Source organism: Podarcis cretensis (genome assembly GCF_951804945.1).
Source record: "Podarcis cretensis genome assembly, chromosome: 10".
Taxonomy (NCBI): domain Eukaryota; kingdom Metazoa; phylum Chordata; class Lepidosauria; order Squamata; family Lacertidae; genus Podarcis; species Podarcis cretensis.
Window position 1 is genome coordinate 31,623,657 of NC_137179.1, and position 12,353 is coordinate 31,636,009.

At 41.9% G+C, this 12,353-nt stretch overlaps 1 protein-coding gene across 10 annotated transcripts in view; it reads left to right on the forward strand.

Moving 5' to 3' along the window:
* The window catches only part of TNRC6B (trinucleotide repeat containing adaptor 6B), a 116,114-nt gene that overhangs the window by 89,791 nt on the left and 13,970 nt on the right, over positions 1 to 12,353 (forward strand). For all 10 annotated transcript variants that reach the window (XM_079994556.1, XM_079994548.1, XM_079994549.1 and 7 more), the window contains 11 exons: positions 621 to 746; positions 2,212 to 2,343; positions 2,943 to 3,056; positions 3,227 to 3,395; positions 3,788 to 3,925; positions 4,645 to 4,821; positions 5,914 to 6,060; positions 6,639 to 6,734; positions 7,060 to 7,281; positions 10,310 to 10,380; positions 11,524 to 11,663. In XM_079994556.1, coding sequence (XP_079850682.1) covers positions 621 to 746; positions 2,212 to 2,343; positions 2,943 to 3,056; positions 3,227 to 3,395; positions 3,788 to 3,925; positions 4,645 to 4,821; positions 5,914 to 6,060; positions 6,639 to 6,734; positions 7,060 to 7,281; positions 10,310 to 10,380; positions 11,524 to 11,663 — 1,532 coding nt within the window. The remainder of the gene's footprint in view (positions 1 to 620; positions 747 to 2,211; positions 2,344 to 2,942; positions 3,057 to 3,226; positions 3,396 to 3,787; positions 3,926 to 4,644; positions 4,822 to 5,913; positions 6,061 to 6,638; positions 6,735 to 7,059; positions 7,282 to 10,309; positions 10,381 to 11,523; positions 11,664 to 12,353) is intronic.

A 12,353-nucleotide genomic window follows, 5' to 3' on the forward strand; every position in this document is an offset into this window, starting at 1 on the left:
CCCACACCTCCAAACAGTCTGCATTACACGGCCTCTGAGCATGCTCAGATTCCATTGGGCTGTTTTGGGGTTTCCCTTCCCCTGAGTCTGCTGATACCTCTCTTTTGTATATGATGGTGCTGTTTTGACTGTGTAATCAGTGGCGCGTTCTCTCTTAGAATATTGGAATTGCTTTATTGTGTATGATTAAATGCAGTTTGAGGACTGCTTAAGACCTTTGAGTAACTTTCCATATTAAATAAAGAAGCAGCTAAAAACAATGAAGTCCATCATATTAGGTAGTTCTTAATATTTTCTTCTGCTATATGTAATAAGTAATAAATACTGCTATCTACAGTATTCAAACACAAAAGACAAATCCCTTTAAATATAAACATTGCTTATCTTTTCTCTGCACCTTCTTTTCTCCTCTTTAAAATGTGTATGGCATACAATCAAACCTCTTAGAAGGGAATGTGTTTGAAAAAAATGCCAGGCAAATGAATCAAGATGAAATAAGGATGACTATCATTGGCATGTTACAAATTCTCATAGTTATATTAACCCCAGGCTCCAGCTAACATATATAAACAACTATACTTACAACCTGATTTGACTTTCTTTCATTCATTCATTTTTAGGGTGGCAATCAAGGTCTGTTTGGAAACAGCACAGCACAATCGAGAGGAATGCACCCACCAGTGCAACCGCTAAACCCTTCACCTAATATCCGGGCACAAGTGCCTCCCCAGTTTCTTTCTCCCCAGGTAAACAATTTTTAAAAGTTTCTTTGTAGATGGTTTGTTATAGTCTCTTCTGTTGTTCCACATATGGAGTTGGATTTGAGGACATCTGGTGGAGGGAAGGGGCTTTAGTCTGTTTCCCAAAGCTACATATTTTGTATGGCTCATCAGGAGCTAAAGAGCAGGTACAGTGTCTTTTTGCAGTCTTCTTTCTAATAGCATAAGCTTTTTCTTCATCTGCATTCGTTGTTTTCTGCTGTTGACTTTTTGATGTTAGAAGTATTTGGTTTCATTTTGAAACTTGTGACAAGGGAATCCAGATGTGCCATACAAGAGTGAAAGTGCCACCCACTTCCAGTTTGTTTTAATTGGTATTTATGAGAGTGCAGTGGGGGCATGAGATTGATGGGTGCTCTTTGATGAGAGGGAGAAGTCCTTGTAGAGGGGATGTGTGACTTTGAACCTAAGTAAGGGAGAGAGCTTAGTTGGGTGTGGATTGCTATCTTAGAAAGTTTTCTAATAGGTGGGTAGGTGAGCTTTGTTTAATTATGGCTTTACACAAACAAGCAGTGTGCTGGTGCATGCTTCTCAAAGGTCTCTGCTTAGCTCCTCTCCTGCTTCATGTTGGGAGCAACAAACTATGATTGGTAGCCAAGATTTGGTTTTGGGGTACCACTTATAGTTCCCTTGAAGAAAACAAACCATGAGCCCAAGTCTGCATAACAACAAGCCAAAACATGCATTTTGTTATTTCTGATGCTGCTAATTCATGTTAAATCCATAGGTAAACATCAACTGTGTTTTAACATTATGTATACTGAACCAATGGTGCCCCCACTCCTTAGTTCATCCTAAAGTGTAAAAAGGATGTAGCTGAGGAGAAGAGGGGCTAGCAAGAACCTCCCTCTGTCAGAGCTCTATATAATGTTGTTGCACATTCAGAAAAAGCTCATCTTCCTCAGAGGAACAAGTTGCTCCTTCCTCCTCCTTCTTTGTGCATTGCAGTCTCTGTTATTCTCTTCTCCTTGCACCCCATTTCAAATGGTGTGGGTGGGTGTGTACATATACATGCACACATTTCTGTATGATGTACTGTTAAAGCTACTCATCCACCAGAGCCCTGCCACAAACTGAAATAGAATATGTTAACTCCAGAATCATGTTCCATATTAAGCTCAAGCTCTTTTCTTTAAATGTACAAAATGTTTGTGCATTGTTCAAAATTTCAGCCAAACAAAAGCTAGCCAACTCAAGTAATTGATTCCTTTCTGTACTCACATATTGCTATATGTGTTGGTACCATATTCTTTATGTTCACTTTTCCTTTGTTGCATTATTTGTTGATGTTCAATTTCATTATGATTAAGATCACACACTTTCTGTTTTCAACAGAGACATCTTGCTTTTGCATACAAACCTGCTACAAATGTCTTTGTTGTTCTGTCAGTTTCTGGTTTGACTTGTGTATGCCTTTGCACTTTTTATTAAGGTTTCTGCCTCCATGCTCAAGCAATTTCCTAACAGTGGTCTGAACCCAGGTCTTTTCAACATGAATCCCCAGCTTTCTCCTCAACAGATTGCTATGTTGAGCCAACTTCCGCAGATCCCCCAATTTCAGCTTGTAAGTAACTATCCTACTACAGTAGCTGACTGAATTTTGCATACTCCTGTGACTGTTTTTGCAGCTTTAATCTTTTTGGGAAAATGTTGTACTTCAGATCTGTGGAAATATATACTTAGTTGTTGAAAAGGCACAAATAAGTCATATGCAGTTGTGGGAAGGGGACACTTTCTAGCAGTGACTTGTACTTACCTTTACAGTAAATCAAGCTTCATACTAGAAGTACTGGGCAGAGGCACACCATACATTTAAACCACATGACTTTCCCAAAGTATCCTGGGAACTGTCGTTTGTTAAGGGTGCTGGGGATCATAGCTCTGTGAGGGGAAAACTGCAGTTCCCAGGACTCTTTTGGCAGGTGAGTCATGTGCATTAAATGTGCATTAGATGTCCTTTAAGTGCTTGGTGTGGATCATCCCACTATTTCTAATTAGATGTAAAAGGAAAGGCTCATCCATAGTCTAAAACGTTCATGGTAAGTTTCTTTTATTATAAAAAAAAACTTACAATGCTAGTCATATCTGCTGAACAGTGCTCATTTGCCAGCAGTTAATGCCTATAAATAAAGTCCTTCATTACCTCCTCTACTTGCCTTCCAGGCTTGTCAACTCATCCTCCAGCAACAGCAGCAGCAGCAACAACAACAACAGCAACAACTGTTACAGAGTCAAAGAAAGATTTCCCAAGTAGTACGACAACAGCAAGAACAGCAGGTACAATATTTAATCAGCAATGTATGCATGAGGTGTACAATAAAGCCTAGCAATATACCAAGAAGATGTTATTAAAGCTTTATTATTGCTTGAAACTAATGCACTATTCAAAATATAATCACTTGTTTGTACTAAGATAAACAAATTCTTCTTTATTTCGTTAACTGCAGATTGCCCGTATGGTGAATGCCTTTCAGCCACAACAGAGGCAACCTGGCATGAAACATTCTCCATCCCATCCAGTTGGGCCTAAACATTTAGACAGCATAGTACCTGGTGGTCTGAATGTGAGTCTCTCAGATATACCAACCAAAGGGCAAATTCCTGGATATAGTTCAGGTAAGTACTGTAAATAGCTAAAACCCTGTGATCTGTTTTGATTTCTTAAGCGCTAAGAATCTGTGTACCAAACCCAAATACTGGATTTGTTGTTTGTGTCAGTTGAATTGCTGAATCAGTCTTGCTACATAGAACTCTAGCTTCTGTTCTTCTCTGCAAAGTGTACTTCAGCGTTATGTTGACTCACTAGCTTTATTTTCAAACAGCCTTGCTTATTGCAGGATATCATGTTACAAAAAGTATTTGTGCAAAAGCATAAGACAGCCTTGTAGTGATGAACATTTGCATCATCTCAGCCATCTATATGGTTTAAAAACATAATTATAAAGCAATTTAGCTTAAATCAGGGGTGGGAAATCCTTGGCCCTCAAGTTGTCATTGGTTTTTCACAGGTTTTGGTTCGAGTGGCATGGATTATGGCATGGTAGGAGGGAAAGAAACTGGAACAGAATCTCGCTTTAAACAATGGACTTCTATGATAGATGGATTGCCATCTGTAGCTTCCCAAGATGCCAATATGCACAAAAATGGTGAGAGATTCCAGCTTACGTTATCAAAAATGATTTTACAAGGTATATTTATATTGCCACTTTTTGCCTCTAGTGAAACACTAGGACAGCAACTTCTCCTGTATTGTTGTTTTGCTGTGAGATTGTTGTATTTTAATTGTTCTAAGCCACTGTTAGCAATGCAAATGCCTTTGGAAAGGTAATATATAAATCTGAACAAATCATAATGGGCTTTTTGTTTTGGTAACCTTTTTTTAAAAAGGCCTCTAATTTTGTATCTTGTTTTTCTTACATTATATATATGCTATTTTCTTTCTTACTCTAGTGCAGGGGTTGCCAGTGTGATGCCCTTGGGCACCAGTTTGCCCTTCAGTATTTTCTGTAGCACCCATGAAAGGTCTTGGTAAATATCCCCTCCAAATTCCACAATGCATGAGAGACTGTTCACTCAGTTCCTGTTTGCACTGGTGTGTCCTCTCCTATATGCCTCCATGGCAGCCATTTTGTCTTATGCCACACCTCCATAGCAGTCATTTTGTGACTGCCGTCCACAACACTTTCACAAAATTCCAAACATGCCCACTGGCCCTCAAAAGTTGGTGACCCTTGCTCTAGTGGCTTTATTGTTACAGTGAAACTGGTATGAATTGCCATTCTGCTTTTATGTTAGGTTTGAGCCCTGTTTCAGTTGCTACCATGATGTCCTTTTGTCAAATTAATATTTTTCCTCTTCTTTCCAGGGACGATTGTGCCCCCTGGAAAAGTACGAGGGGCATCGCCCTATAACCAATTTGATATAATCCCTGGCGACCCACTGGGCAGCCACACAGGTCCTGCTGGAGATAGTTGGTTACCTGCCAAATCTCCACCAACAAGTAAGATTGGAAGCAAATCCAGCAATGCCAGTTGGCCTCCAGGTAATTTCAGTGTTCTTGAAAACTGTTCATAAATGTTACATCCCAGCTTATAAAATAAAATTTATTACTTCTATCAATGTGTCACCGCTGTCAATAGCTTTCTATGCACAGCAGACTGGTGCTGTGCAAACATGCATTGTAAGAGGGGTTTTTTTTTTCAGATTTTGGACCATTTGCCTGTATGAGGTTGTGTAAAACTTGTTTCAGAGGTGTAAACTCCATTTTAAAGAAACCAGACTTCTTTGGTCTGTATAAATGACATGAACTAAGCACTTTTTTATTTTGTATAATTTATTTTTGGGGGAGGTTTAGACTTAGGATAAAGTTGCTACACTGAACAGTAATGCCCTACTCTTGACCACTGGGAATGTTATACAGTAATACCTCTTGCGAACATCCGCCTTGTCTAGAGTCCATTTCGGCGAACATCTGCAGCAAACCCGGAAGTACCAGAATGGGTTACTTCCAGTTTTGCCGCATGCGCAGAAGCGCGAAGCGCTCCGTACACAGACGCAGCGCTTTGCCCTGCGTCCTTTTTGGCTAGCAGCCGGGGCTCTGGAACGGATCCAGGCCGCAAAACGAGGTACGACTATACAGCAATTTATTTATTTCTGAGACTTCACCAAGCGTTGTCTCTCTCCCATCATCATCATCATCACCACCACCACCCTGAATTTTGAAAATAGGTGTTTTAAGTCTACTCTTGAATTGGCATCTTTATTGTTTGTGATTTATATTGTAATGGCAATTGGCTACAGACAATAAAAATGTGACTGATTGACTGCATACACACATATAGTAGCAATATTAATTTGTATGCTTTTTAATCAGAATGTAGAATAACATTTTAATTACTATTTTTGAAAGGGTAGGAAGGAATGGAAGAGCTAATAAAGGACTAGGAAACACATGTATGCCTTTAGATTCCTCTAATAACATTATCTGCACTCTCAAACTGATCTCCCAAGACCCCAGAACTAGAAACTTGACACCACACATTCTTGGACACCTCATATTTGTTGGAAGAATTTAACAACTTTTAAGTCTTGAATATTTCATTTGAAATACTGTATGATTATTGTTATGTTTCAGAGTTTCAGCCAGGAGTGCCATGGAAAGGTATTCCAAACATTGACCCTGAATCTGATCCCTATGTGACCCCAGGAAGTGTGCTGGGGGGTACAGCCACATCCCCCATTGTAGATACTGATCACCAACTTCTGCGGGACAACACCACAGGTATATTTATTACATAATACAATTTCTGTTTACCTTGCAACTATTATAACTGGAATAACAAGTTGGATCAGCAAATACATGTTTGCTGATTATAAGTTGGGGCAGGGATACATTTGCAGGGGAGAATCAGCAAAATTGAGGGTGGTTAATCTCTCTACACAGCCAATTATTTTTCCTTATAACCTCTTCTGCCAGGCCCCTTTCCCCCCCAGCCAGTCTTAGTTGCAGTTTTAGACTTAGCTAGAGGGGAAAATAGGAAAATACCTATCTGGAGGGTAAGCATTGGTGAACCAAGAGAATGAATTAAAACCCTGTTTGCACTTAACAATTTCCCCCTGGAAATGCCCCTGTCCTGTATTAATGGCAGTAGGCAAATACAAACAACCCTATTCTGCTCTGTATTCTATTCTAAAGTTTGAAGATGCAGATGTTGCTATGGTTTAATTTATGTTAAGACTAAATACATGGATCTGCAATAGGTTTCTGCCATTCATTGTCATTGCTAGAAATGTCAGTTGTCACGTAAATTCTTTATTCATCTATAATGTTTTTCTTTACCTTTCCTTATTATGCCATAGGGTCTAATTCTTCCCTCAACACCTCGCTGCCTTCACCTGGTGCCTGGCCCTACAGTGCCTCTGACAATTCCTTCACAAATGTTCATAGCACTTCAGGTATCTGGTTTCCATTCTCAATACACCTAGCTCACATTTTATATTGTAGCTGGAAAACATTGAGATATTTAAGCATATATAGTAATGCTCTGTACAATAGATAGTTGCCTGGGTTTTTTCCTCAGTGTAACTTTTTTTTACGTATTAAATAACTCCCTGGTGAAGTTTTTTCAGATCCGTGTACTATATTGTCGCAAAAGCGTGTAACCTGGATCACATGCAAATATACTTCAACGGACTGTTGGCAAAAACTAAAATTATGATGATCTGTGTTATGTGTATTAACTTTCACTAATTGATTGGCTTTTCCTTTCCTCTGTTGTAGCAAAGTTCAGTGATTACAAATCAACATGGTCCCCAGATCCCATAGGACCCAATCCCCCTCATCTCTCCAACAAGTGGAGAAACAATATTTCCTCAAGAAACACTACAGGGCTACCCCGCCCACCTCCTGGTCTGAGTAATCCAAAACCATCCTCTCCCTGGAGCAGCACAGCACCCCGCTCACTCAGGGGGTGGGGGGCACAGGATTCAAGGCTTGCCTCTGGTGAGTAGAATTTCCTAGCATTCTTATTGCTTGGCCCATGAACAAGTTCCACAGCATTACTAGTCTGGATAAGATAAGACCTTTAGGTGAGAGAATGTTATAATTGCTCAATGAGAGAAAAGAGAATGTTCTATCTCTCTCTCTTAAAAGGGCTATGGGTGTTGGTTTCTGCTCTCTTCACTGTGCAGCGAAGTGCTTGTCACGAGACAGGTGTTTACATTCCACAGTCTGTGCTGTTGGAGTTTCTCACGGGAAAGGAGACTGGATGTGACGTACACTGGTTTCCTGTTTTTCACTGTTCACAGTGTGCTTCTCTCCGTGCTTCAGAGGAGAGAGGATGCTTTCTCTGCTCCGGCAGAGGCATGATGTTTTTCTGTAATCTACCAGCTTTGAAATGTAAATAAAGCAATATAGAGTATGTGCACGTATTCCTCATCATTCCGCTGTGCACGGGACACTGCAAACACAACAATGGGATGTTTGTCAGAAACTACTGAGGGAGATACAGCTAGACCCTTCCTGTCAGAAGAGGTCCTTGAAAGTTGACAAGGAACATGTATTGAATAATTTGTGGGTTGGGTCTCAAGAAGATGCAGTTCTTCATATTGTCTGTGCAGATCCACAGACTTCATCCTCACAAAGCAGCATTTAGCACTTTCTTGAAGGGGTTTAGATGGAAAGCTAACCCCCCAACCCTCAGTGTGCACACTCAAAAAAGGTCAATGTGGCTCCCATTTTTTCTGGTCACTGCAGCAAGAGAAACTTTCACTTACCCCTGAGAGAGCATATGAGCTAGACCCTTCTTTTCCTTCACTTCATCTTTTTCACCTTTTTTTCTCTACAGTGGATTTTTAAAAAAAAACAAAAAACCTTTGGGCTAATTCTGCAACAGTGCATGCCTCACTCTCAAGCGGGTGCTTGTGGTGCAACTGGCACTTTTTAAGAGGTGTTCAGTTTGTGGCAGCAGACTACCTCCTTAACTTGGTGAGGGACCTGTAATGCATATGGTTCCAGCTGTCTGTTTCACTAGGCAGACACACAAAATCACTTGTTTCAGGCACAGGGAATGTTGTTGGAGCAGGCTGTCTTTGCTTTCAGTGCCAAGGTCAGAGTCTCCAAAGCAGCATAAGCTACAAAACTTTGTTCCACTTCAGTTCTGCTCATGTTGTTGATGGCAGGGACGGTATCCTTGAACCGATAGGTCACTTGTGCTATGGAGGTCTTCCATAGCTTGCTTACTACACTGTCCTCTATGGGAACTGAATTGCCCTTTACATTGACCATGGCTGTTAACCTCTCCAGCCTTCACTTCTGCCTCTGATTCTGAACTGCTCTCTGCCACAGACTCTTTCTTGCTCACTAAGCCCTGTTTCCTCTTCAGCTTCTGACACCTCCTTCCTGTCTGCTCCCTCTGACCACTCATCATCATCCCACCACCAATCCCTGGGCTCTGAGTCTTGGAGGCTCCCCAGCTGGTTCCTCCCACCACTCAACATCCAGTCCATGACACCCAAATGTGTTTTTCTTTTCTAAACTTCAGTCCCTTCTTTCAGAGGAAAATACCAAAATCTTCCTCTGAAAAGAGATAAACTGGTACTCAATGCCTTGTGCATTTAGCATTTTTTTAAGCATTTCGCTATCCCCCAGAAGACTGAGGTCTTTGGCCACTTCTGGACCTTCAGGATGTGTCATAAGTCCAAAGACATGCAGGATGGTAACCCTTGTCAAATTCTTTTAAGTGAAAGCAAGCATCTTTCATGTCAGAGCTTGGTCCACATCCACAGATTTGGAAGATGCTTAGCCTTTCAGCCAAAACTTTGCTGTTTGCCTCACTTTGCTCTGAGTGACTGCAGCTTCTCTATAGGATTGCAAAGTTTTAGAGCTATTTAGAACTGTCATCATTGCACACTTCTGTCAGTAAGGGATTTTGATCTTCCCATAGATAGATGACTGCCTACTTATTGCATCCACTCAGACCAAGTTGCTTTTACACTTTGCGTTCACAGCATCGGGCTTCTATATCAATGTGGCAAAGTTTCCAATACATCACCCCATGTGCTCTTTTTCATTCTGGTAGAAGTTTATGAATCTCCTGTCCTCTGGCTGAGCTTGAAACCTTATTGCAGGATTGAGGCACCTCAGCCCCAGGGGTTGAATTCTGCACTCCAGGCATTTCTGTCTTTCCCTTGGAACTTTCCCCAGGCAGTAACCTTCACTGGTTGTGCTTAACACCCCAAATGTTTTTGCCAGGCTGCAATGTGTCCTTGAACTCTGCTAATGTCACTTGAATTTCTGGAGGGAGGATAGACAGAATTGTGTGTGTGTGTGTAGAAACTAGCTCACTGTACAAAAGCTAAAAATTTGCATTTGTTGCTTCATCCACTTTTGCCTCTGGCTTCACCCCCACTGTCATGTGGCCCTTGGAAGATTGCAGAGAAGGAAATGTCCTCCTTTGACTGAAAAAGGTTCTCCACTCCTGCCTTATTTGGGTGGCTGCTGACACGGCAGTTCAACCTAGATTCTGGGGCCAATGGCCTTGAGAACTGTCATCCACCCATCTGAGAATGTGTCCTCTTTAGTGTTGATTTCTGTATGTGTTCCAGCCAGGAGTCAACTCCCAAGCAAAACATCTCATCTTGTCTTCTCAGTTCTGCATTCCTGTCATGGTTTGATCCTCAGCAGCTATAGTTCCACCTGATACTGTAACTGCAAATGTCATTTTGACCTGTTCTCCGTCTCATGTTTCTTTATATAGCTGCCGCAACAGGAAATTGTTGGGAAGGTAGAAGCCATACTCCTTTGAGTGTGCTCTTATCTTTTGAAAGTTTAGAATGTTACTTTGTGCAACTGCAGAATCCATATGTGTAGCTGCACCAGTGACCACTTGAACAACCCTGTCTTTCATGTTAAATGTGGCAAGTGAAATGGTTTCTATAAAGCACAGAATTCATTCTGGTTTTCTGTTTAAGATAAATTTTGAAGTAGGTCTCATCCAAATGTATCCTGCTTACTGTTTAATCATTTGCAGCCTCTACCTGGAGTGATGGTGGATCTGTTCGTCCCAGCTACTGGCTGGTTCTTCACAATCTCACTCCGCAGGTATTTCTGTCTTCTGCTTCCTTTTTATTACTGAAACAAGACTATTCTGAATTGTTGATTATTTAAAATAAATATTGTATTTATGTACCAACACAAGCTAACTAGTATGACAGTGTGTTTAGGACATGAGAGACCTACTGTAAACCACATTTTCAGCTTTTTTTTTTATTGGATTGTGAATTAATTGCAGTGCTTGTTTTAGTTAGGTAAGTAAGCAATTTTGTGAATGCAAAACATAGTGTTGTCATTTTTATACAAAACTCCCAGTCTTCAGGATGCTAGGCAGAATGGCTAGTTTTCTCTCTTATGTTTTCATAGCAAAACCACAGAATGTTTCCAGCACTGCAGCCAAAAACAAAGGCCTATAAGGTTCCTTCAGCTTTTGTTTGTGTCTGCTGAGACACCATGCTTTCTCAGTACAGTGGTGCCCTGGAAGACGGAAAACCCACTAGACAAAAGGGTTTTCCGTTTTGGAGGCGCTTCGCTAAACGAATTTCTCTGTGGGGTTGCTTCGCAAGATGAAAAAATCTTGCGAGTTCCCGCAGTTTTTTTTCGCTCCCCCCCCCTTTCCTAAGCCGCTAAGCCGCTTATCAGCTGTTCCGCTGATAAGCCGCTTAACAGCTGATCGCTAAAAGCCGCTAGACCGCTAATAGCGCTAATCCGCTAAGCTGTCAATGGCCTTGCTTCGCAAGACGAAAAAACCGCTAGACGAAGAGCCTCACGGAACGGATTCTTTTCGTCTTGCGAGGCACCACTGTACAGTCATACCTTGTGTTGCATTAGGTTCATGTTGCGTCTTTTCAGTTTGCGAATGTGGCAAACCCAGAAGCGTATACTTCAGGTTTTGCCCCGTGCGCGTGCACAGAAGCATTCTGCACACTTAGCACATGTGCAGAAGCGGCGCTCTAGTTACAGACTTTTCAGGGTGCGAACGGCACCCCGGACCAGATCAAGTCCGTAACTAGAGGTACCACTGTATTTTGAGCTTAGTTTATTTCTCTTGTGGCATTTACAGTAATTGCCTGATATTTTTGGTTTGTATATTAACCATACTATTTCAGATATATTTACAAATGAAAATACTTACCTCCCCCCCCATAAACCTGCTGTTTGTCTTTGTTCTTCCAATCTGTTCTTCACAAGATTGATGGGTCAACTTTGAGGACCATCTGCATGCAGCATGGTCCACTGCTGACATTCCATCTCAACCTGACCCAAGGCACCGCCCTTATCCGATACAGCACCAAGCAGGAGGCAGCCAAGGCCCAGACTGCACTGCACATGTGAGTTACACCAACAACCTTTCCTGACCATTTGCAACCTCATTTTGTCGGTAGATGGAAGTCTTGTGTGCAAGAGGTAGCCCAGTAATGTGTTTTGTTTGCCTAGTGCCCAGATTTGAAATGGCATGAAACAGTTTTTTCCGCCAGGGGCTCCTGGAGGGGGCAGCATTTACACTGGGATGGCTCCTCCCATCTGGCTGGACAGGCAGGGTCAGTCAAGGATCCTTGGCTGGGGGAGGCGCCATCCCCACTTTTGCCAGACCTGCCTTGCCTCTCAAGTTGGTCAGACAGGTCTCTAGTGCTGCAAGGCTCCTGACCCAGCACATTTTTTCATTCTCATTTATTTTCGTTTAGCTTGCATTTTTCCATTTCTTACTTAATTTCTTTTTCCTTGTAATTTTCTTTCTTTTAATGCCCTTCCCGCCTCTCCTTTTGCCTCCCTGTCCAAGGAGGCAGACTCGGCCAGCTCTGAGGAAGAGCTCTGTATTTTTCACGAGGAGGCTCTCCCCCAGAGCCCACAGGAAGGCACCCAGGCAGCTTCTGCTGCCCCAAAGAGCTCAAATGCTCTACACAGTGAAATAGATGCTGGACAACTGATTTGCGCAGTAGTGCAACAGCAACAGTTCCCTGTCTCACACTTTACTTGTGCGGCAGCAAAAGGAGCTTGTGTGTGCCATTTCTGGCTGGCAC